The sequence below is a fragment of the Armigeres subalbatus genome, chromosome 1 (assembly GCF_024139115.2).
Source record: "Armigeres subalbatus isolate Guangzhou_Male chromosome 1, GZ_Asu_2, whole genome shotgun sequence".
In the NCBI taxonomy this organism is placed as follows: domain Eukaryota; kingdom Metazoa; phylum Arthropoda; class Insecta; order Diptera; family Culicidae; genus Armigeres; species Armigeres subalbatus.
Genome location: NC_085139.1, coordinates 135,306,472 through 135,330,530, shown reverse-complemented (window position 1 = coordinate 135,330,530; position 24,059 = coordinate 135,306,472). Strand labels below are relative to the sequence as shown.

The 24,059-nt window shown below is 39.7% G+C and overlaps 1 protein-coding gene across 6 annotated transcripts; it reads left to right on the top strand.

Annotated features, from left to right (window-relative positions):
- The first annotated feature begins 256 nt into the window (after nucleotides 1-256).
- On the top strand, nucleotides 257-24,059 carry LOC134205160 (troponin T, skeletal muscle). Of its 6 annotated transcripts, none has more exons than XM_062680145.1 (11): nucleotides 271-370; nucleotides 12,768-12,811; nucleotides 13,584-13,625; nucleotides 17,021-17,038; nucleotides 21,706-22,072; nucleotides 22,234-22,452; nucleotides 22,522-22,614; nucleotides 22,681-22,761; nucleotides 22,903-22,981; nucleotides 23,464-23,594; nucleotides 23,661-24,059. In XM_062680145.1, exons 2-11 carry the CDS (start codon nucleotides 12,789-12,791, stop codon nucleotides 23,751-23,753), a joined length of 1,146 nt encoding a protein of 381 aa, XP_062536129.1. In that variant the 5' UTR covers nucleotides 271-370; nucleotides 12,768-12,788; the 3' UTR covers nucleotides 23,754-24,059. The 6 variants fall into 6 exon arrangements, with proteins under 6 accessions (XP_062536131.1, XP_062536132.1, XP_062536129.1 ...); XM_062680143.1 differs by lacking the exon at nucleotides 22,903-22,981 and adding an exon at nucleotides 23,234-23,312 and having other exon boundaries at nucleotides 274-370; XM_062680146.1 differs by lacking the exons at nucleotides 17,021-17,038; nucleotides 22,903-22,981 and adding an exon at nucleotides 23,234-23,312 and having other exon boundaries at nucleotides 274-370.

Sequence of the window (24,059 nt, the reverse complement as noted above, 5' to 3'; positions counted from 1 at the left end):
GTGATAAAGTGCAACCTACGGCAGGTTTCCCACAAATCTGCAAGCATTGATCTTATGTATTTTAGATCCTAACGTCGCCCGTCAACGGCATGGTCTATGTATTAAGCTCGGACTGTCATTTACTAGCGATAAAACTGCGCTCAGATCTCGATCCTCCATCGCTGTAATGCCACGCACACAAGAATACTGAAAATTTTCCGTTTTCTGCACAGCCATGTGTGTATGTGTGGGAATGGATGAAAAACGCTGGGAAAATTAAGACTTCAGAACTGGGCAGCTGGTTTTCCTCGATTCAGTCATCGCTTGCAGCAGCACTGAGTTCGACGACGGCCGCCGGATCAGTGCGTATTTCATTTTCTGTAGAGCAGCAGTAAGTGAACTTTGAATACTTTCTTGTTCAATCTTCTCTCGGCTTGTACTATTTTATGTGATATACCTAGTTAGTGTGGATTTTTTTCCGGGTGTTCTACAAATTGGATCCAGTTTTCAAAGGTGGTGTTTTCGAAAGTGTTTGCTGGAGCTGGTTAAAGAAAACCTGTCTATTCTGTGAATTAAGTGGTGGTTAATACTGAAAATAAGAAGCAATTCGACTGAAATCGTTGGGAAGATGTATTACACCATTACGTAACCCATAGAAAAAATAGTACCTGTTGATTTTAGTTTAACATTTGATTCGCTTATGGACTGATCACAATGATGTGCTTAAATCTGATTATGGGATTGTAGTGTGCGAATTGTGAATGTACAGAAAAAACCCCTTGAATCATGAAGAATAACCAAATTTTAGGAAAATTTTTGAAGCCTAAAAATAGTTCATTTCGAAAAAAATAAGGTCATGTGTTTGGATTATGCGTGGTATTGAAAAGTGGATTTTTTCATTAATTTCAATAACTTCTGTATTGCTTCTAATATTGTTTGTGATAAGAACGTTAAGAAAATATGAATACAAGCCTGCATTTGCGAACGAATGAAAGATTGATGATGGAAAATTTTTTCGAGCATTAAATTTTGAGAATGTGCTTAGTCTTATTATCGATTTCATATCAAATCGATAATTTGACATTCAATAAAAGCTTGATCATCTGTTTTCTTGACTTAAACTGAACCATGCTCATATGTTTTACATACACTCAAGCAACTTGAATTGTATTCCTTTATTGCATATTTGTCGAGTCGAGATAAGTACGAGGAATTGAAGAGGATCAACCATTGAGGTGCAATTAGTACTTACTCGCCTTATATATGGGGATATATTTTTAAAATATGTTAAAAAAATGTTTCATGATGCAAAGAACCACACACCTACATGGATGTGGATTGGGAAATTTTTAGTAAAAGGCAAATCCCTCGTTACCAAATTTGTAAAAGTCGTTCTCACAACTGAAAGTCTGCATAAAACTCACACTGACATTTGCTCAGCGTAATTGAACGCAGGAATCGCATAAATGCCTTCATTTGGCAAGCTGCCCACACGAAACGTGAAATTCTTCACCATCCAATCAATATTTATAGGCATCGCCTACACACAACGATGCGAGAACGAAAGTTAACTGAAAATCCGTTTTCCTCGATCTTCGATGCTTTGCGGTTGAAAATAATTGTACCAGATTCTTACGAAACTTGGAAACATTGCAAACTAAAACGGTAGACGAGATGAAAAATTTCGAATGTGATTTTTGTCCTCTAAAAATAGAACTCAACTGGTAGGTATGCGAATGCCACAGTCGAGCGACTTCTCAACTCGTTTTGCTTGCATATGGGCGCGGGATCAGGCACATGCGCAACACCTAAAACTGAACGTTTAGCAAAATAACAGAACACGGTGTTTCAGACGAACGCGCAAACCACTGACCGGCACCAGCGCGCGCGCCATGTGGGGTGCGAACATGAAAAATTAAAAATAGTGCTCCTTTACCGAGTGGTGCGCGATCTCGATGTTTTCATGTCCTCGTTTCATGAATGAAAATCGTCCGTAGCTGTGAAATGTCGAATTCGAGCGCCAGGCGTAGGTGTGGGACGATTTTTCATGGAAATTCATATGTGGGCGGGGAAATTTCATAATCAGTCCTACAATTTATTGACTGCAGGAAACTCGCACCGGTAAATATATTGGCGGTTGAATGAAAATTATAATTTTATTCACATCGCCTAAACTCTTCTGTAGTTTAGTTTGACTAAACTATAGTCAATTCAAATACAGTGTGCTGAACAGAACTTTTCGAATATTTCACTGACAAACTGAATAACGCGGTGAATTGTCATGACCACAGAGGGTCAAGGCCACTAAAAATTTAAAATATGGTTGTGTGTGTTGCTATAATGATTCAGAAGTTAGACCAATACTGCATCTACCCACGACATTGTAATACTTTTACAGCAGCCTGCAAATGCTACAAAAAACTTGAATTGTTTTTACAGAAAAATATATTTAGCTCTTTTAGTGGAATGTATTCAACCGTCTAAGACGAATTAAGTAGTCTCCATTTAATTCCACCAATTAATTGGTTAATTGGTGGAATTAAATGGAGAGTACTTAATTCGTCTTAGACGATTGTTTTTACAGTTTTCAGACATTCTTCAAAAGTTATCGCTAAACGATCTGTCTTTACTACAATCATTTAATTATTATTGTAATTTATTTAAAAAATCAAAGAGATTTTATTTCAATCGGATTTCCAAAAAATACTGGTTACACAAATAAACTGAAACAAACATAAAGCAACACACAATGGATTCAAATAATATCGCTAGTCAAGTTGAAAACCGAGTTTGACGTCTCGACTACGATCTGTAGGGTTATATAGAACGGTCACACTGATCGTAAATACTTTCATGCTCGTAATAACTCATTTTCATCCAGGATGTCGTCCAGTAATTAGGAAAAAATAGGAACAGCGTTGCACTACACAGTTTGGCACTTCCACACATTATGTTTTTCGATTTGATCTAAAAAGTTTAACAGAGTTGATTCTGTCATCCGGACCAGCCTCAGTCAAACCTGATCGACACTGAATTTCAAATTTTGTAGTCCGAATTTTCCGAACATTCTGATGATTAATCTAGATTCAATTCGCAAGCTGTCTATGATTTATGCATTCGCCTATTTCAAACACAGAAATGAAACGACTTCGATCGCTAATGGAAAGATCAGCAAGACTGAAAAATCGACAAAACTCGTGTCTAAGGACTCAAATGTAATAAGCGTTTCATTATTAATGGTCATAAAAGACTAAATGATTGCGAGCCGTTGGTAGGAATGCTGTCATAGTCTTCTCCATGTGTCCTGACCATCCATGGGCGACTGGTCGATTTGGCCTCACTCTATGTTGTGTTGTTTACTGTTGTTTACTCTTCTCCAATGATGGAGAACTTCTTGATTACATTTGGATAAGTGAGATATCCAACTCTTGTAGCCATTTGGCAGTCTAGGATACGATGGCTTTTTTATAGGATTACTTTCCCGTTGTGTCAAGTAGCCAGATTGATCAACCGAACATTTGGGTGAATAGCTGTGTTGGCCACTATGGTGGAGCATAGCAGCTACTATAGCTCAACCCGTTGGGTTGATAACACCTTCGACAGGTGTGTGTACAATAGACTGACCCAGGAAACATAAAGTTGTCGAATTCCACGGGGCACCCCCAGGATTGTGTCTTTTGGTGAGAAAATCAATTTCTGAAAATTTCAGCTCAATCGCTTGTTGCATAAGCTGGCGCATTTGATTTGAAGTTTGTATGGGGATTTCAACCAAAATATATAGGAAAATACACCTCCGACACTCATTCGATCTGGAAATTGGTTCTGATTGCTCGATTGAGCTCAGAATTGCAAAAACGGCTGTTGGTATGTTACAGAACAATTCCACAGAACATTGTACGATGATTAAATGAACTTTTATTTAGCTTTCGGCTGATTTGTTAGGGGCTGTTTTGTGTACTTTTGGATTTATTGATCGAATCGTGTCACTAAAAAAGTATGTAAAAGTATATTTAATCATCGTGCAATGTTCTGTGGAATTGTTCTGTAGCATACCAACAGGGCTTTCTGCAACTCTGAGCTCAATTGAGCAATCAGAACCAATTTTCAGATCGAATGAGTGTCAGAGGTGTATTTTCCTATATATTTTGGTTGAAATTCCCATACAAACTTCAAATCAAATGCGCCAGCTTATGCAACAAGCGGTTGAGCTGAAATTTTCAGAGATTGATTTTCTCACCAAAAAGACACCATCCTGGGGGGTGCACCGTAGAATTCGACAACATTTTTTTCTCCCCATACTAAGCTGGGCCAGTCTAGTGTACAACCTCTTGGATAAGGAAGCGGCTCGTTGTGTAGATCGCTGCAGTCTTGAACCCGTCCGCAACTCAGTTGCAGTTTTTTTTTTGCAGGGACACAGTACAGGTCTGGGAGGGCCTCCTTAGCCGTGCGGTAAGACGCGCGACTACAAAACAAGGGCAACCATGCTGACGGTGGCTGGGTTCGATTCCCGTTGCCGGTCTAGGCAATTTTCGGATTGGAAATTGTCTCGACGTATTAGCCTCATGATATACGAATGCAGAAATGGTAACCTGGCTTAGAAACCTCGCAGTTAATAAGTGTGGAAGTGCTTAATGAACACTAAGCTGCGAGGCGGCTCTGTCCCAATGTGGGGATGTAATGCCAATAAGAAGAAGAAGAAGAAGAAGAAGAAGAAGAAGAAGAAGAAGAAGAAGAAGAAGAAGAACAGTACGGGTCTACAAGAATAGCGACTTCGATATCAACTGGGCGGTGGCACGATTCTTGAGATTTAACTGTGCTATCTGTACTGCGTCTTCTTATTTCCACCACCGAAAGCACAAGTAGGTCCACCCATAACATGGTTAAGGGCTTTCATCGAATATAGTATATTACCAAAATAGCTCACTTCGTGAATCTCCATATATTAGGCAACAGACAGCACAACCACACCATCTTGCGCCACAGAGGGTAACTAACGTCAGAAAAGGATAGCCGAGGGGTTCAATAATTGCAAAAAATGCACTGATTTAACATTTTTGCGTTTTTTCTATTTGTATTGCATTTAAAAAACAAAAAAAAATATCTTAAAATTTAGATATCAAAACGGGGTCATAGGATGATTTCTACTTTATTATTTCGACAAATTATACATGATATTGTATCATACTTCCAAACACCCCTCGTAAGGTCTGTTCACTACATTGCTTACCTTTTGTGACACCGAGGCGCTACTGTGTTACCTCTCGATATCAGCCCAGAGTGAGCTGTATTGGTAATATATTATATTTGCTTTCATCCTATTAGTACAGATAAGACTTCTTAAACTCACATGATGACATGCTTACTGGGAAAATGACCAGCCAACCTTCAGTTTTCGACCACTAGGACCTTTTTGGCGTCCGCGACTGGTAACTTGAACCAAGCTAAAAGACCTACCTCTAAGCCGTGCGGAAGCCTGCTCAACTTCTGCACTGCATTACACCTATACCGCTGATATGAGATCCTTCTGCCCCCGTAAATTCACGCTTCGTCGGTTCTCCTGCCTTGGTTTGTCTGACGCTTCGCACTCCCGTACCTAGTGCCGTAAGACCTTCGCCACTTTGCATGGACTTCAAGACCTCGGCGTACCTGTTGCTGTCGGTCTTCACCAACTAGGCATCGCTTCTGTTCTTCAATTTCTTTACCAGGTGAGGAACATCCGCCCTAGGGATTTTGCGGTTCGCTGGGTAACTAGCACTACTCTGAAGGTTAGTAGTCTGGGTCGCACCGTTGCCCTTCCTTCGTTGCTTCGCTCGATTGGGTACCCTATCTCGACGATTGGGCTCCTTTTAAAGCTCGGCTGTATCGCTATGCGCTCGTGAACTCGATGATCTTATCGAGCTTATCGATGACTAACCGGATCTCGAATAGAGGCCCGCCGAATTTGTTGACCAGAGCATGTTCTTCTACCAAAATGTTCGAGGTGTTCGTAGTAAAATTGATTACCTGTTTCTGGCTGTTTCCGACAGCAACTACGACGTTATTATTCTGACCGAGACCTTTGCAAATTTTTGGACCATCTTACAATGTATTCCGTTGCGATCGCAGCAACATGAATAGCAACAAATCTGGTTTTGGCGGTGTGCTGGTTGCGGTTTATCAGCGTCATCCAAGTGTGCGCGCTAGCACGCATTGCGGTGAAAGTTGGGAACAGGTATTCGTTGATGCGACAATTGATAGTCATCATGAACTGATTGGAGCTGTTTACATCCCGCCTGACCGCAGTGACGATGCGGCTTATTAGACGAACATGTGGCTTCCGTTCGTGAACTGTGTGAAAACGATTCTTATGATGACCGGATCTTGATCTGCGGTGATTACAACCAACCCCGCCTTCAATGGACACATCGTACGGACGGTAATGTAGTGCTTGCTGGTAACATATCTATTCCCTCATTAAGTGCGGCTCTTATTGATGGAATCAACTTCTTAAATTTGACTCAAGTAAACTGGCATCGTAATCAGCATGATCGTATTTTGGTCTAGTCTTCAGCTCGAACAGTTTTAAATCCAACATCAACATGGCGGCTGTTCCACTGTTGCCTATCGACTTGCATCACCCTCCGTTAAAAACGATCTTCTTTATTCAACGTACTTTCCGCTCTGACGACATCCATCCTGTGGATTTCGAACCGGTTCTCGATTGCAATAAGATCGATTATGCCGCGTTATCTGATTATGTCTGTACCTTTGATTGGGGCTACCAGAATCTGTCCGCCAAGATGTTAATGATATGGCGGACATATCCTGTAGTATCGTTCAACAATGGCTGCAACTAAACGTGCCTCCAAAACGTTGTCCACTTTCGCCCGTCTGGAAAACACCTTTTAAATATGCCTGTCAACGGAAGCATCGTGCAAAACAGTCAGCTGAAATGTTCACCAAATGTTTTGCTTCAGTGTTCGAGCCAGTGCAAGCAACAGACGCCGAAGCAGAGTGTGCATCACTAAATGTACCCCTGAACCTTCTCAATTTGACATCATTCGTGGTTAATCCTGGAATGATTATCGCTGCTTCCAAAAAGTTGAAAAGCTTCTTCTCTTTTGATCCTGATGGCATCCCATCTGTTGTGTTCTGCCGTTGTGCAGCTGTTTTCGCTGAGCCACTTTCCTCCATTTTTATTCGATCACTGGACGACGGCATTATTCCGGACATTTGGAAGCAATCCTATATGTTTCCGGTCTACAAATATGGTGATAGAAAGGAAAGGAACTATCGTGAAATAACCAACTTGTCTGCAGCGTCAAAGTTATTCGAAATATTTGTCAGTGATTAGCCAATCGAAGAACTACATCTCTACTGATCAGCATGGTTTAATGCCGGGTAGATCAGTCACTACGGACCTGCTCAACTTTAGTCACACTCAGTGGCGCCGGGAGTGGGTAGGACAAGTAGGACATGTCCTACGCACGAATTTTTGTGGGTGGGACAGTCAAGGCATTGTCCTACCCATGATTATGCCGAGCAGAGCATAAAATATTCACCTTCACGTAGCAACTTCGGCCCGAATTTAAACAAAGTGTCCATCAGTTGAACGTCGGGGTCAGATCTATGTGTGTAATTGTTTAAATCATTATATAAGCGTTCAGTTTTACAGACATTAATTAGTTTTCGAATTGTGAATAAATTCTGATATTTTCAACCGAATATGAATATGTTACGAAGTAAAAGTGTCGAAGAGGCTTCATCAAAAACATTCGATTATTTTAAGCTCTTGTTGCAATACTGTCTGCACACCTAAAACCGCTAAATTCACTGAATTGCCAACAGCATAACTGTTTGGTAAATAATTTTACAGATTTTCCGTGGTTTTGACAGTAGAACAAAGGAAAATACCGCCATCGGGGGTGACAATGGGTCTGGGGGTGAGAATGGGTGAGCGCTCTCACCGGCAGTCTGGATGTCGTACAGCAAAATCGTTCAAAAAGGTCTCTCATATTTAAGTCTTCTTGCCCTCAGATACATTCAATCTATTCTACAAGCATTCTAAGTAGTTGAAACAATGACTCATTCTCACCCCCATTTGACCCATTGTCACCCCCAACGACGGTATCACAGAAAATCGGTGAAATAACTACCGAACAGTTATGTTGTTGTGATTTCGGTGAATTTCAACGAAATTCGCAGTGTCTTCTGCAGAAGGACTTCATTCAAAATGCTTGTCTTTCACTATTTTTATGGAATATGCACTGGAAAAACTAAACAAAAAATAAAACATACTTTGTATACTAGAAAGGCAAAAATGTTCTAGGTCCCCCGATAGAACATTTTATTTCACCCATGATATGAAAGAGGAGAGTTTATATTATACTTTCGCGTAATACGTATTTTATGAAATAATGTATTCCCACAGAGCACCATGAATTCACTGAAATCTGTGAACTGATTTAAGTGTGTGGTAGGTCTGATTTCTAGGTCTATATAATATCATCAAATATTGAGCAGTTTAACTTATTCTTAGTTTAAATGAATTATTAGAAACTTAAGGAGAGAAGCTTTGTAGAAAACTGGAAGGACTAAGAAATCACAAATATCCTTAAGTCCGCATAAAATCTGGTCTGCGACGGGTCCTGTACTCCCCGAAAGATTATTCGACGATTATACGATTTCCTGGATAAGCGACGATCCATAGAAATTACTAAAAATGTCAGAGGTAGAAGGGACAAAAGATTGAATGAACAAAACATAGAAATCTTCAATTTCATATACATGATGACTGAGACAATATTTACAACAGTAACTTATAATTTCCCAGAGTTTCTCTTCCTTATTTTAATGTATAAAGTGTTCAGCAGCCTTCGGGTGCAAAATGTGTGTTTTTTTTTTAGCTAGCTGCAGGACAGTGAAGTTGGATAAGTAGTGCTTAATGGATCGTGCCCTTGTAGAACGTAATTTCCGGTTTTGTTTCGTGTAAGAAAACTCGAAAGCGTAAAAAAACTCAATCTCAAAAACCGTGTGGAAAAGAACGGAAGTATTTAGTCCCATACATTACTATCCGTCTTGTAGCAATGATTGTCGAAATAATTTTCTTCTTCTTACCCTACATTGATCATCGATTTGATTAAAAGAGCAACTAGCAACTACTAGTACAATCATGTTTTTTGAAGAAGCTATATTTGTTCTGAAAATCGATAAAAATTTCATAAATTAAGTGAAGATTATGTCTGGAATATCAGGATGTCCAGATTTTTGTTTTGTTTTTTATATGTAGTATGTGCATTGATTTCTCAACACCAGAACTATTGCGCAAACTGACATTGTTTCTATTTGTCCTACCCACGACTTGGAACGTGGATGCGCCTCTGGTCACACTTGTATTACTGCTATGGAGAACAATGCTCAAGTCGATGTTATCTACATCGATTTGAAGGCGGCTTTCGACAAGATCGACCACAACATCTTGTTGTCCAAACTATCACGCCTCGGAGCCACGACCAAGCTCAAACTCGTGCGTTTCGTCCGCTTTCTGCAACTTATCTGGGGTGTCACAAAGAAGCAACTTGGGACCTCTACTCTTTACACTGTACTTCAAACGACTTATCTATGCAGACGACCTGAAAATATATCTAATAGGACGATCAGTTGATGATTGTCATCGTCTGCAAAGTTTGTTGAACGTGTTCATTAATGAGTAGTTCATCAGAATAAATTGATTGTCAGTGTCCCAAAGTGCTCTGTTATGACATTCCATCGTTCAAAACACCCATTATTGTTTGATTGCCGTATTGATGGAACCATACCTCAAAGAGTTACGGAGGTTACGGATCTTGGAGTTGTGTTGGATCCAAAACTGACGTCGATAATCGCCAGGGCAAACCACCAGCTGGGTTTCATATCGAAAATTGCGAAGGACTTCACTGATCCGCACTGCTTGAAGTTTTTTGTACTGTGCGCTGATTCGACCTATCGTGGAAACCGCTTCTATTGTCTGGACCCTGAATGACGTTGTATGGAACTTGAAAGTTGAACTTGTCCAACGGAGGTTTATTCGAATGGACCTGCGTCACTTACCGTGGCGTGATCCACCTAGTCTTCCTCCATACCCTGCTCGATGCAGATTGCTCAATATGGATACTCTCGAAAGAAGGCGAAAGCTGCAGCAAGCAACATTCGTGGCTAGACTACTGTGCGTAGAAATCGATTCTCTTCGGTTTCTCGGGCTGTTGGATATTCGTGCCATTCATCGACCTCTTCGACGACGATCACTCCAGCAGGATTGATCACAACGAACCAGTCTCTGCAATGATGAGGACATTTACAATGGTTGAGAAGCTTTTTGACTTTTGCGAAGCACTCGACCGTTTTAAAAATAGAGTGAAGATGCCACTACTAATGTAACCGTTAGTTTTAGTTTCATTCATTAAGACTAAGTTATTAAGTAGATGAATTATAATTAAATAAATAAATAAAATATGCATCTTCACGAAGCAACGTCGGCCCGTATTTTGACAAACGACTATTCAAAACATAGCTTAGCTTTGACTGACTACACATAGCTATGGTTGCTACTCCGTGATTGACCAGAATGAAATTGCACAGGGAATCAACTGAATGATTAACTGGGATTGTTCGAGCATTCTCAGTGTGCAAGTTTCAGTGACTAAAATGTTCGAATGAACTATAACGGCGTCGGCCACGTCCTTGTAGTCAGTTAGGAAGAGAGAAGGAATATTATTTACTTTTCGACCGTACAAAGTATAACGATACCAGAGTTTTCGACGTGTCTATGAACCGATCTTGGACTCATTATACATGCCTGCGCCATATGCGAAGAGTGGAGGATCCCGGTTTATACGACTGAACCGACGCGACAATAATAAGAAGCTGTCAAATCGAATGGACGCTTCGCTTCGCATCGCACTTCGCGTCTACTCTGGCCGCCCCCTTACTCGCGACGAATAGCACACGTACTGTACTTACTTTCCCGATGGGTACTGCAAACTATTAAAGATCGCGATTGTTTCGACCGGAGCAAAGCGCAACACATGCGCATGAGCCACCGAACACAAGATAGAAATTTTATTATTTTTCCGACGACTTAAACACGCACTGCACTTGCTTGCTCGATGGCTACTGCAGGATGGCGGCAGGATTGGAAAGCGTACCACAATGCCCGCTACGGTTTTATGGGACGGAAGACAGCCTGACCATTGGCCAGCTCACCGTTTCGAGTCGGTGTCACTCAGTGAGTAGAATGGCTCGGCTGGCAGCTTTCGCTTTACACAATATAACAATATTCAAAAACACATTACCTTTAACGCGCCTGAGTACCTTAGTACCTTAAATTGAGACCTTACTGGCATCAGCCGATCGGCTGCGGAGAGGGCGGAATGGCTGGAAAGTTTCGATCGTCTAGCGGAGGAAGAGAGATCTGGGGCCTCATTGCGGCATCCATTTTCGACAGCTATTTCGTTATGACAGTTTGCTTCGAGTCGAGATGCGCTTTGCCATCCCTGGTTTGAATTGTTATTGGTAGAGGCCTGCTTACGAATTTTACAGTACTTGGCCTCTTCGGGCAGGCTTTCGTGGTGGTCAGGTGTTTGACCCCATAGTTGGCGTACTTGGGGGTGCTTGGGGTACGCATCCTCCATTTGTTATTATTGTTCTACTACGTGATCTCCGCCGCGCCGGCTGCATTGAGCGTTCATGAAACAATTCCGAGTCTTGCGTCCGAACCGGAGACAGTTAATGCCCTAGGTAACGCCCCGATGCAATGTTTTGTACCTGGACCACTCTATGCAATTGCTGTTAATGACATTTATTATCTGGAGTTTTTGGACATTCCTTAGGGACAAGATGCGCAGCTGCAAAGCAAGACCATGCTGAGAATGGCTGGGTTCGATTCGCAGAACAGTCTAGGAAATTTTAGGGTTGAAATACGAATGCAGAAATGGCAACTTGGCTTAGAAACCTCGCAGTTAATAACTGTGGAAGTGCTTAATGAACACTGCGAGGTGGCAATGTCACAGCGGGGGATGTAATGCCAATGAAGAAGAAGAAGAAGAAGGAAAAGAAGAAGAAGAAGAAGGGTAGCGATTTTGTATGGAGTTCTCCAAGTCTGCCCTTTACACCACCCAGGGCACTGAAGCACTAACAAAAAAATCGGAAAGTCTATGTCGGATGGTTTGAGAGCTATTGGCATGTTTTGTGAAAAGCGTACCGTTGTTAATGTTCGAAGAGTTCATATTGCGAGAAGTTGTTCTGATAGTTGTCCTACTTATCAGAATTCGATCGGCATGTAACATATGGGTGCCTCTTCGTATATTTTATAATTTTTTCGTTAATTTCACGTCAACGACAATTTTGACCTAGGTACTTGTAAGAAAATTGAAGAAAATTACTTCTAAGCTAAATTTATCACGTTGAAACATTTGGAAGTCTTAGCTTAATTTAGACTGACAGTACTACGCGATTGACAAGAAATAGTAAAATTGTACAATACACAATGAGCATCATTGGATTAAGATTCTCACTGATTAAGTGATGTCTCACAAGTGGCATCGAAATTGTAGCAAATACAGGCACAACTCGAAATCGGAAAATTTTCAGAAACAACTTTGTAAAAATCTAAGAATTTATGTAGAACTTTCAAAAAATAGCCGAAAATAAAAATTTGAAGCATGAGATTTTAATACCTTGATAAATGCAAGTCGGTCATTTCCTCTACCTCACGTAGTAAATTGAACATTAAAACCCGATAATTATTGCAAACTATTTGTTTTTTTTTCTAGGTTTAGCCACACTCCACCACCATGTCTGATGATGAAGAGTATTCGTGAGTATACGTACTGCAATCTATATCACTCGCGCCATTACCGGTTACAGAACAGATCAACCAGAATACGAGCTTTCTTATTACGATTCACTACGACACAGTTTCAATGTTTTTTTAAAGCTCAGTTACTGTTTTGAACGTTCCGTTTTTTGAACTCATGTATTTTTGTTGGTAAAACAAATCCCGATTCGCTCATCATTATTATCTAGCCATTCGTTCCCTTTTTGTACAATAATTTCCCCGTTGTTTGTTTCTTGTTTCAACTTTTACCTCAAGATAACCGTTGAATATATTTGGGACATTACTGAAAGAGTATTGAACACTACAGTTACTGGACTTGTCCCTAAAAACTAGAGTGCAAACACAGTTACACGCTTTCTTTTATGTATAACATTTTGTTATTTTGTTTCGTTAGTTGAACGTTCCTTGCCTCAACACCCTTTAAAAGATGCTTTTTGTTGTAGCTCTTATTCATACAAGTAGAACGAACAAACCATTTTAATGACACAGCTCTAGAGATTTAGCAGAAGAGTTCTTTTGCAATAACGTAGCATTCCGTAGAACATGGTTTTGATTTTTCAATCAAGGCAAACCGAATGAGAACCGATAAATGTTGCTGGTGAGCAGCCGCTAGAGGAGTGAAAAACAACTTTAGAAGCGATCGATTAGAATGTTTCGACTTTTCCCTGAAACCCTAATTTGGCACCGATTGATGTTCAAAATTGCGAGCCCCGTTTTCACTCATTTCAATCTGTTTCTAAACCGTTTTTAGCTCTGAAGGTGAGGAGGAAGTCGTCGAGGAGCAGCACGAACAGTAAGTGTAGCCAGAGAGAAAGCATGCTGGCTTGTATAAAATAGATAAATTAGATTCAGATTAAATTAATCTATCCTCTATTCTGCTTCTTTTTGTTTCTGATTAGAGTTTAAGTATTCAAGGTCTGATAATTATTGCTTGAAATATAGTATAAAATAATTGTATATAAAAATAGCTAAAATGCATTATTCGTTTTATGCATTTTAATTACTACAATTGCATTTTGGATAGAATGTTTTATTAATAAAAAAAATTAATCATGTAGAATGATTAGTTGTACAGTACATTTTTCCAACGATATATTGAGTAATTTTTATTGTATTAAGTGATGTATAAAGTTTTCAAGTACACTATAGGCGGTTTCACATTTTTGAAAAAAAAACAGAGACGTACATAATATATCACTGCATATATCTAGCTCGCTTAATCTGAATCAGTTTTAGTAATATCTAAATTTCTTTTTAACAAATCAAATCTAAAAAATTAGGAACTACTAACCTACCAAAACTGGCTCAGATTATTTAAACCCCAAGCAAGTAACATACAGAATAATCTGCCATAAGCAGCAGGTTTGGGAAAGTTGTGAAATCGCAGTTATGAAAAACTAGCCTAACTTCTAACACAAGTTATTTCTTTTCTTGTTCCAATCACACGAACACAAGCGTAAATCTTTTTTTATGTACTGGAAGAAACATACTCTAAATGTAGAATTTTCTCTTTTTTTACAGGAAGTAAGTGCGATCTAGACAAATAGTCCTTGTACTCTTGTTTAATATGAGTTTTGCAAAAAGTCTAAAACCAATCATTCGAAAAGCTAACCAAACAAGCGAGAAATATTGCAAGTTTACCAAAGAAAACTATCCAATTAAGCTATTTTTGAAAAAAAAAACCCTCCGATTCCCATTTCCCAAAATAAAGAGTGCGGTAGTCATTTTGCGAGCGAAACGAAGAAAACTATTTTTGTCGGTAACATTTTATATTTTTTCTTAGTGTTAGTCTACATTTTTTTGAATAACGAAAAAGGAGTTGTCATTAGTTATTGGCTCAACGCGTAAAAGAACGGTAACCGACTGGAAGTGATTTTTTGTTGTGCACTACGGTTGATTACCTCGAAGATCAATGACAATTCCTACAGTTGTTAAAACATTTTTTTGCGATCTGCTTCCAAGCTTAATACCGTTGAAAACCGAATTAAACAACAATAAGAACTCGCTTTCGTATTTTGTTTTCACACCGAGTAATACGTTTATGAAGCTACAAAACGAAATCCCTAAATTAAACCTTTCATTACCGTTGACACTGATTCGTAAGAAAACGGCAGTTTTACACCAACGAATCAGTTAGGATAATTGGATCAACAATTCTTATTCGGGTATCGCTTGATTTGTCGCTTTTCCAAACATTTCGTTTATAATTTTCTTCGAATTGAATTTTTCTACGAGATGAGGTTTCAACAAAATATGGACAATGTTGAAGCTGTCTTTTCACACTAAGTTTATCTTTCCGATTCTGGATTATAAGATCTACCCCCTTTAAAAAATATTTCTAATCGGGTTGCTAATGCTTACTTTTAAATGCACAGATTATTTTTATATGAGAAAATGTATGCAGAAACATTCCAGTCTTATGGCGCTAGTTCCCGTTTCTTACAATTGAGGTCTGTGAAACCCATTCAACGCTTACAAAAACAAATGCTCAATCTTATGCTGAATGCCAACGAGGGGTTCGAGTTCATCTGGCAAAGTAATTAGCACTTTTGTGTAGTGTTGTTTGAGTAAATTTCATATCATTCTAATGTAAATGAAATAAAGTTTGTTCAAACAACACTTATCAAAAAATGCTGATATCATTGTCCAATCAACTAGAAACTTTTAGGTGCTATCAGCTTAACAATGGATATTAAATTCTGCATGATCTGGTTACCATTCATAGTTCTTTAGAGCAAATAACGCAAACTGGCATCAAAATATTAACTTTTCAAAATTTATCCAATATAGATAAAATGTATTCAGATCATGTGACCGTAAAAAAACTATGGAATAGAAGAACAGATCTTTCGTTAATAAAGATTAAAAAAAGGGCAGATCTTAAGAATAATTCTCGTAAGTCAAGATAATTGGGATAATTAAGTATTAAGTATTAATTAATTATCTTGTTCTATGTTTTATCCACATCAAGTTTTAAAATTCATTTTATTTTTAAATTGAAAACAAACATAGCAACCCGATTTCTTATTTCCCATTTTAACGTCTCTATGGTTCCTCGGCTGCACTTATTTCTAAACATTATATTTTTATTCAAAGTCTTCGTTTCTTGTCTTCTATCAGTTCGATTGGTTTTGTATATATTTGTAAATAGTGTACTAATATTATGTTTGTTAACTTAAATACGCATACTCACTTACTTGAATCTTTACCAAATGTTTGAAATACGACAGAAATTATTTTTAGCCAGAAAAAAAAAGTCAATAACCGCAAAAGAAAATCGTCAATGATGACAGTTTTTCATATCCTTATCCCAAAGTCTTGAGGCCGTTCCGTCGTTTTTCGATTAGAACGCCAATAAGAAAAATCCGATGTCTGAAGCACGATCTTTTGCGGATGGAAATAGTTTTGGCTTTATTCAAAGACATTTTATTGTATGAAACAAAATTTGTATCGATTGAAGCACAAAATATAATAATACCTAATCAAAATGTATGGCCAATCGAAAGGTAATCTAATGCTTAAAAGTTCTAACGTTTAAAAATCACTTCGTTGATATACCAATTTCAGTTGAATATAATTTTCTCAATATCAAAATAATTTTCTGTCATGTTTTAACATTTATAAGTAGTTTTAAGGTATTATCTAACATTTACCCACAATAATGTGACACCTACCATTTGATTGCCTTGAGAACTCATAAATTTATCTAGGTGACCCATTTTTGTTGCGTAACAATACAAGTCCATAATATTACATTTCAAAATCGTTTTTGTATCAGGATACATTTTAAAGATGTTTTTGATTTTTCCTTTTTTACTTTTTGTGTTCGTCGTCAACCTTCAAAACCAAATGGACCAATCCTGACATGTTTTCACCAAAATAAAAACGTGCGAAAATACAAAATATCATTTTGTTACCACCACCACAACCTCCAATCTCCACAACCCATGTGTGTGAATATACGCACGTGCTTGCCGCCCAACTATGACAAACTCGTTTAAAATGGCGACGGTGGCTTCGGACTCATCATTACATGTATAAAAATACATCCATTCAACCATATAAACTATCCCTCCGATAAAACCGAACCGATTGTATTTGATAAAACCACCGAATACTTCCAATCAATCCATCAATCAATCCAACAAACAAAATATTCAAACCATAAACTACTATCCGTAAACATAGGCCAGCAGCTAAGAGCGAGTAAGTGCAAATCAATCAGACAATTCCACAGAACAGCAGACCTTACACGTACTTACAAACACAGCTATAATAATAGCTATTCAGTATGTCCACGCTTCAAACAACTAATACGCAAAGACTTTAACGAAGATACCAACTACAAACAATCGGGACGTGTTCAAAATTTTCCGAAGTCAATTAACAACACAAATTTCAAGCTTCATTACAAATTTCTAATAATTGTTCTCTAAACTCAACTATCCAAAATCTTTCTTGCAACCAATTCTAATAAAGAGAGCTTATTTATGCAAAACAATTTGCGATGAAATGATCCAGAATGTAATATTTGTTATTATCTCAGCAGTTTGCGCTGTTTATACGTTACGTTATTTATACACTTGATACAGCTCGTGATCCATGCGTCTGCGCAACCAACCATTTTCTAGTTTCTCACCGAGTATTGTACGCAGCAGTTTTCGCTCAACAACTCTGAAAGCTTTCCGGTCCGCCCCTTTTAACGTCCACACTTCGTCCGTTAAGGGCCACTGGTAGAATCAGAGTTTATACAAAGCAAGTTTTGGTACCGTCTGTATATTGCAGGACGTACATAACCTATAGAACAGCGGTTCTCAACCTGGGGTACATGTACCCCTGGGGGTACCTTCGCTGGCCCTAGGGGGTACCTCGGACAAAAATGCGTAATGGAGGACGTATTACATTTCCAATCAAAACTCATTGATGAAGTTTTGATAATTGTGTATTTTTTATTTCAAAAATTTATGTTGTATATAATATGCAATGCAATGCAATAAATCGCAATTGAATCCTGCCTTCCACAATCAGCACAATGTATGAAGGGCTGCGAAACAAAAGATCAAACGAACAAAACGTCGAATGAACAAAATGATTTTTTTTTTCACTAAAGCTCGTTTGCTTCGTTGCAAGAGGATTAGAAGCATCCTTCTACACTTCTCGGAAGCCCTCTTCCAAGCAGATCGAAGGCCTCCTTTCAAGAGGCTAGCAAGCCTCCTGGGCACTTCAGAAGCCTCCTTCAAGTGGTTAGGTTGCCTCCTTTCAAGAAGCTCAAAAGCCTCCTTCCAAGAGGCCCCTAAGCCTCTTTCCGAGAGGCTCGGAAGGCTCCTTTGAAGAGGCTCGGAAGGCTCCTTTTAAAAGACTCAGAAGTCGCTTTCAAGAGGCACAGAACCCTCCTTTCAAGAGGCTCAGAAGCCTCCTTTCTAGAGGCTAAGAAGCCTCCTTTCCAAAGGCTCAGAAGCCTCCTTTCAAGAGGCTCAAAAGCCGCTTTTCATGAGGCTCTGAAGCCTTTTTCCAAGAGGCTCGGAAGGCTCCCTTCGAGAGGCTCGGAAGCCTCCTTTCAAGTGGTTTTTCGAGAGGCCCGGAAGCCTCTTTTCGAGAGCCTTCGGAAGCCTTCTTTCAAGATTCTCAGAAGCCTCCTTTCAAGAGGCTCAGAAGCCTTCTTTCAAGAGGCTTAGAAGCCGCATTTCAAGCAGCTCAGAAGCCTTTTTCCAAGAGGCTCGGAAGGCTCCTTTCGAGAGGCTCGGAAGCCTCCTTTCAAGTGGTTAGGTTACCTCCTTTCAAGAAGCTCGCAAGCCTCCTTTTAAGAGGCTCGGAAGCCTGCTTTCAAGAGGCTCGGAAGTCTACTTTCAAGTGGTTCGGAAGTCTCACTTCAAACAGCTCGGAATTCTTCTTTCAAGAGGCTTGGCAGCATACTATCAAGAGGCCCATAAGCGTCCTTTCAAGATGCAAAGGAAGCCTCCTTTTAAGTGACTCGAAAACCGCCTTCAAGAGCCTCGGAAGTCTATCTAAAGATGTTAAGAAGCCTTTAATCAAGAGGCGCGGAAACCTACTTTAAAGTGATTAAAAAGCTGAAAGGAGCTTCTCTTCAGATGCCTTGGATTTATTTTTTCAAGAGGATTGGTAGCCTTCTTGCGAGAGGGGGTACCTCAATTAATGCAAAAGTTCTAAGGGGTACCACTCAAGAAAAAGGTTGAGAACTGCTGCTATAGAACATCGTTGTCACAAGCGTTCCAAGACACACAAATTTATCAACCTCTACCGTCTACCTCTATCTCTACCTGCAACCATGTATTTTGTCTTAGTAGAGTTGATGGTGGAGCCCTCCTTAGCCGTGCGGTAAGACGCGCGGCTACAAAGCAAGACCATGCTGAGGGTGGCTGGGTTCGATTCCCGGTGCTGGTCTAGGCAATTTTCGGATTGGAAATTGTCACGACTTCCCTGGGCATAAAAGTATCATCGTGCTATCCTCATGATATACGAATGCAAAAATGGTAACCTGGCTAAGAAACCTCGCAGTTAAAAACTGTGGAAGTGCTTAAGGAACACTAAGCTGCGAGGCGGCTCTGTCCCAGTGTGGGGATGTAATGCCAAGAAGAAAAAGAATAGTTGGTGGTTAGGCCTATCCACGTCGTCTCCCTCTTCAGTAGGACGAGAGCCTCTACTACTGCCCTGCGATCGATTCCAATGAGGTCGATGTAATCCGCAAAACCCAGGAGCATATGCGACCGTGTGATGATAATACCGTTCGTATGCATGCCAGATCTCCTAAGTACGCCCTCGAGTGCAATGTTGAACGATAGATTCGAACGTGCATCACTCTGTTTCAATCATCTAACATCCCAAACAAGGATGACACTTTGTTTGCAATTCGAATATTTTTTTTCGAACCGTCAACCATTGCACGTATTAGCCTAATCAGTTTCGCCGGAAAAGCATGTTGACATTATGTGCCGTATGCTGCCTTCAACTCAATGAAGAGATGGCGAGTCTGCGAGTTGTACTCCCGGAATTTATCGTGGAACATACACAGGCTTAACATCTGATCCGTCGTTGATCGGCTCTCACGAAAATCTTCCTGATATTCGACGAAGAAGGACTGCTCAAACGGTCTAAGTTTGCTAAACAGAATTTTCCACGCAGAAGTTTGATTTACCTGTAATTGGCGTATTCTAGTTTGCGAGATCCGGCATATGAGGTCACCCAACCAGCCGGTAGGTAGTCCTTCATACATATTTGTTTAATAATGTGGCGGATCGATTGATGCAGCTGCTCACTTCCAAGTTTGAGAAGCTCCACTGGGATCACGTCTTTCGCAGCAGCTATATGTCCATCCTGCTTCTTTAACAAATCTTCGAAGTGCTCTTTCCACTTGGCTGCCACCATAGTCTTGTCTGTCAACAAATTTCCCTCTCGGTCATTGCACATGGTGGCCCCGCGTCAGTGACAGTCGCGTAAAACGCGTACATATCGTTTCTACCAATGTTATCCTGCCCTTGAGGTATCACACTCTCTTCGTGTTACCTTTTCTTTCTGCGACGGATTCGTTTCTCTTCTGCCCTTGCTGTGCTTTACTTTTATGGCTAGGCATGGACTAGTCGTCGAGTCAAGTACGAGACACTGAAGACGGCCCAAGAGACGGCCTTACTGTTGAGATCGAAATACGTATCTGCCAAGGTACAGCCAAGTGGTGGAATTAAATGGAATTGTACAATCTTCTATAATGACAAGCGCAGATAATTGTTTTCTTTTATGCTCAGCCTACTATGGTATGAATATCTCAGGAATGAGTTATCCTAAATAGCTTCTTGAAATGGAAAACAAGGAATTTAGCGCAAGTGAAACAAAAGCCTTAAGAGCTGAGCAGAATAGACAAGTTTCCCCAAACGTAACTATTCTGTTCAGCTCTTTATTTGTGCGAGATTTTTTACGCGTACAAACCGATACTCTGAACTACAAAAAAACATTGTCTATTGTCTATTGCTGTTTTGAAACATGCTATCTTCTTACATAGAAAACTATGTCTTCTAAAACTGCTGTAAAAGTGTAAAAGCCAATTCTGTACTTGAAATAGCAACTCTCTGGAATGCTTGAATGTATTGTGCATCCTAATGGTTTGCTTTAAAAGCTTATTACGTACTAGTTTAAGTTTCGAAACTCTGCGTCCTATCTGGCTTTACTTAGCGTTGTGAATTCGAGCTGATAAATGCGATCGTCATAGTAGGTAATTAACAAAATAAACAACTACACACAAATTTGGGACTAGATTCAACATACTTAATCAAAATTAAAGTTTATTTTGAAAGTTAATGTTTGACAGAATTTCGAAACTACTCTTACACTGCTATCTCAACACTGATAGACTCGTTCTCGAATATCCAAGTTGTTTCACTTTAAAACCCGATTCCATGACTCGGAGAGTAATCAGAACAAATACATCCTTTCACCACCATCATACCTATTTCCTGTTCCCAACAAACTCTGTCTCGTATACTGTCAATAATTTTTGCTCGTCGAACACAATACTGATTTTTGGGTGTATAAAATGTTTTCCATCATTTTCATAAGTTTTACTAATTTTTGTAAGTTTTTGGTTTTTGAATGTCGTAACATCACAGTAAGCATGACCAACGAATGGAGTTTGCATCTGCAATCGCGTGTCGATCAACCTATGGATTTGTAACAAGGCTATAAAAGATGATGTGTTTTTGTAAAGTAACGGATATTTTGTATACATACACACAGTTAATCGCTTTAATATCACACAATTGCAGCTTTGTACTGCATTGAATCGATGTTAATATGTTTTATTTTCTTTCCACCACACATTTTGCCTCCCCTCCCTATTCTATCCCTCGCCATTGCGAACCTTCCAGGGGTGATGATCCCGAGTTCATCAAGCGCCAGGACCAAAAGCGCTCGGACTTGGATGAGCAGCTGAAAGAGTACATCAACGAATGGCGTAAACAGCGGGCCAAGGAAGAAGATGAACTCAAGAGGCTCAAGGATAAGCAGGCCAAGCGCAAGGTCTCCAGAGCCGAAGAGGAGCAGCGTATGGCTCAGCGCAAGAAGGAAGAGGAGGAACGTCGCGTGCGCGAGATTGAGGAGAAGAAACAGCGCGAAATCGACGAGAAGAGACGTCGTCTCGAGGAGGCCGAGAAGAAGCGTCAGGCGATGCTGCAGGCCATGAAGGACAAGGACAAGAAGGGACCGAATTTCACCATTACCAAGAAGGACAGTAACGTGAGTAGAGGCCACCAAGTCAGTCAGTTCAGTCAGTTTTAAATAGATGTATAGTTTTTACTCGAAAGCATCATTTAACAACTGTTAAACTTACCTATCTGGTGTGATTCGGTTTTGGTAGAACTCAAACTAATCAATACATTTTCCATATATGTAAACAGTTCGGCATGTCCAACGCCCAAATGGAACGTAACAAGACTAAGGAACAGCTGGAAGAAGAGAAGAAGATTTCGCTTTCTTTCCGTATCAAGCCCCTGGAAATGGACGGACTCAGTGCCGATACTCTCCGTGCCAAGGCCACCGAACTGTGGGAAACCATCGTTAAGCTGGAGACCGAGAAGTACGATTTGGAGGAAAGGCAAAAACGTCAGGACTACGATGTGAGTTCAATTATCCACTGTTTATGTGAAGCATCTAACTAATTGTAACACATGTGTCATTGTCAACAGTTAAAAGAGTTGAAGGAAAGACAGAAGCAGCAGCTGAGACACAAAGCCCTCAAGAAGGGTTTGGACCCAGAAGCTCTCACCGGAAAGTACCCGGTAGGCTCCCGTTTATTTATATAGATCCATGTCTTGTAGTTAATTTCGTTTTCTCACGTTCAACAGCCAAAAATCCAAGTTGCCTCCAAATACGAACGCCGTGTGGATACCCGCTCTTACGATGACAAGAAGAAGCTTTTCGAAGGTGTAAGTATTAGATATCACATGACAATTATCATACCTTCATTCATTCGTCCATTATTCTGATTTATTTTTGTATGTAATTATTGCCATTTAATTTCTTCGCTGATTGAATTTAAATACCATTTTATTTTTCAAACCCCTTAGGGTTATAGCGCATACTATTTAGAAAAGTTGAATAAAAAATGGACGCAACGTCAAGAACTGTGGACGACACGAACCAAGTGTAAGGATCCTATGTTCAATGTTTGTCAAAAAAACGTGCTCACAGTTATATATTTGTCAGTCAAGTGCGTCACTTTGCATAAATTGTCACGAATTTGTATTTAATATATCTTTTATGTCTTCTATATTGCATCATATTTGTACTATGTACTTTACCATTGAAATCATGAGTAACTCTCACAAAATATTCACAAATCTCATATGTGATTTTTCGTTAAATGTCAATTTCCTCTAACACATGTTATCTGTACAGGGCTTTGACACTCTGAACAAAGAAAGCCTCGAGAAGCAGTGGTCCGAACGGAAGGAACAGTACGTCGGTCGCCAGAAATGTAAGTATCGATCATCACATTCACAATACAACACAACTCAGGGTTTGTGGCACGTGAACGCCGTCTATCTTTATGTCGTTTGTGATTGTGCTGCATAAGTATTGTCTCGATATTTTGAGATGATTTATGTAATTTACTTCTGCCCCAACAGCCAAACTTCCAAAATGGTTCGGAGAACGACCTGGCAAGAAGGCCGGAGACCCAGAAACACCAGAGGGTGAAGACGAAGTCAAGCCCGAGGATGAAGAGGTCGAGGAAGTCGAAGAGGTCGTGGAAGAAGTGGTAAGTTGCTGATATTGTCTCCATGAAAAATAAGTTTACTCTACATTATATTTTTCCTATCTACAGGTTGAGGAAGAGGAGGAGGAAGAAGAGGAAGAGGAGGAAGAGGAAGAGGAAGAAGAGGAGGAGGAGGAAGAGGAGGAAGAAGAGGAAGAATAAATGTACGATCGTCAACGGTTTCCTTTTAGAGCTATTGATTAAGTTCGGAAGCATTATTTTTCTACTACCATTTCCAAACTATTCCTCCAATCAGCGCAGCGAGCAAATACAAATCACAAATCATGATGGTGATGATAACAATAATATCGAAGAGCTAAAGCAACAGAATGAAGCAGTACCAGCAGCAACAGCATCTACTATTATGATTGGAATCATCTCACTTAACATCTTTCATGAACTCTATAATTTTAAAAATTATTTTATTATTTAAAATCTCATTAAAAATATTTATTACAAACTATACAA

Excerpts from the sequence above, each read along its gene's own strand:
- LOC134205160 (XM_062680145.1), top strand. The coding sequence starts at position 12,789 with ATGTCTGATGATGAAGAGTATTC. Across the intron at positions 12,812-13,583 it reads TCTGATGATGAAGAGTATTC|CTCTGAAGGTGAGGAGGAAG; the intron begins GTGAGTATACGT and ends AACCGTTTTTAG. Across the intron at positions 23,595-23,660 it reads AAGAGGTCGTGGAAGAAGTG|GTTGAGGAAGAGGAGGAGGA; the intron begins GTAAGTTGCTGA and ends TCCTATCTACAG.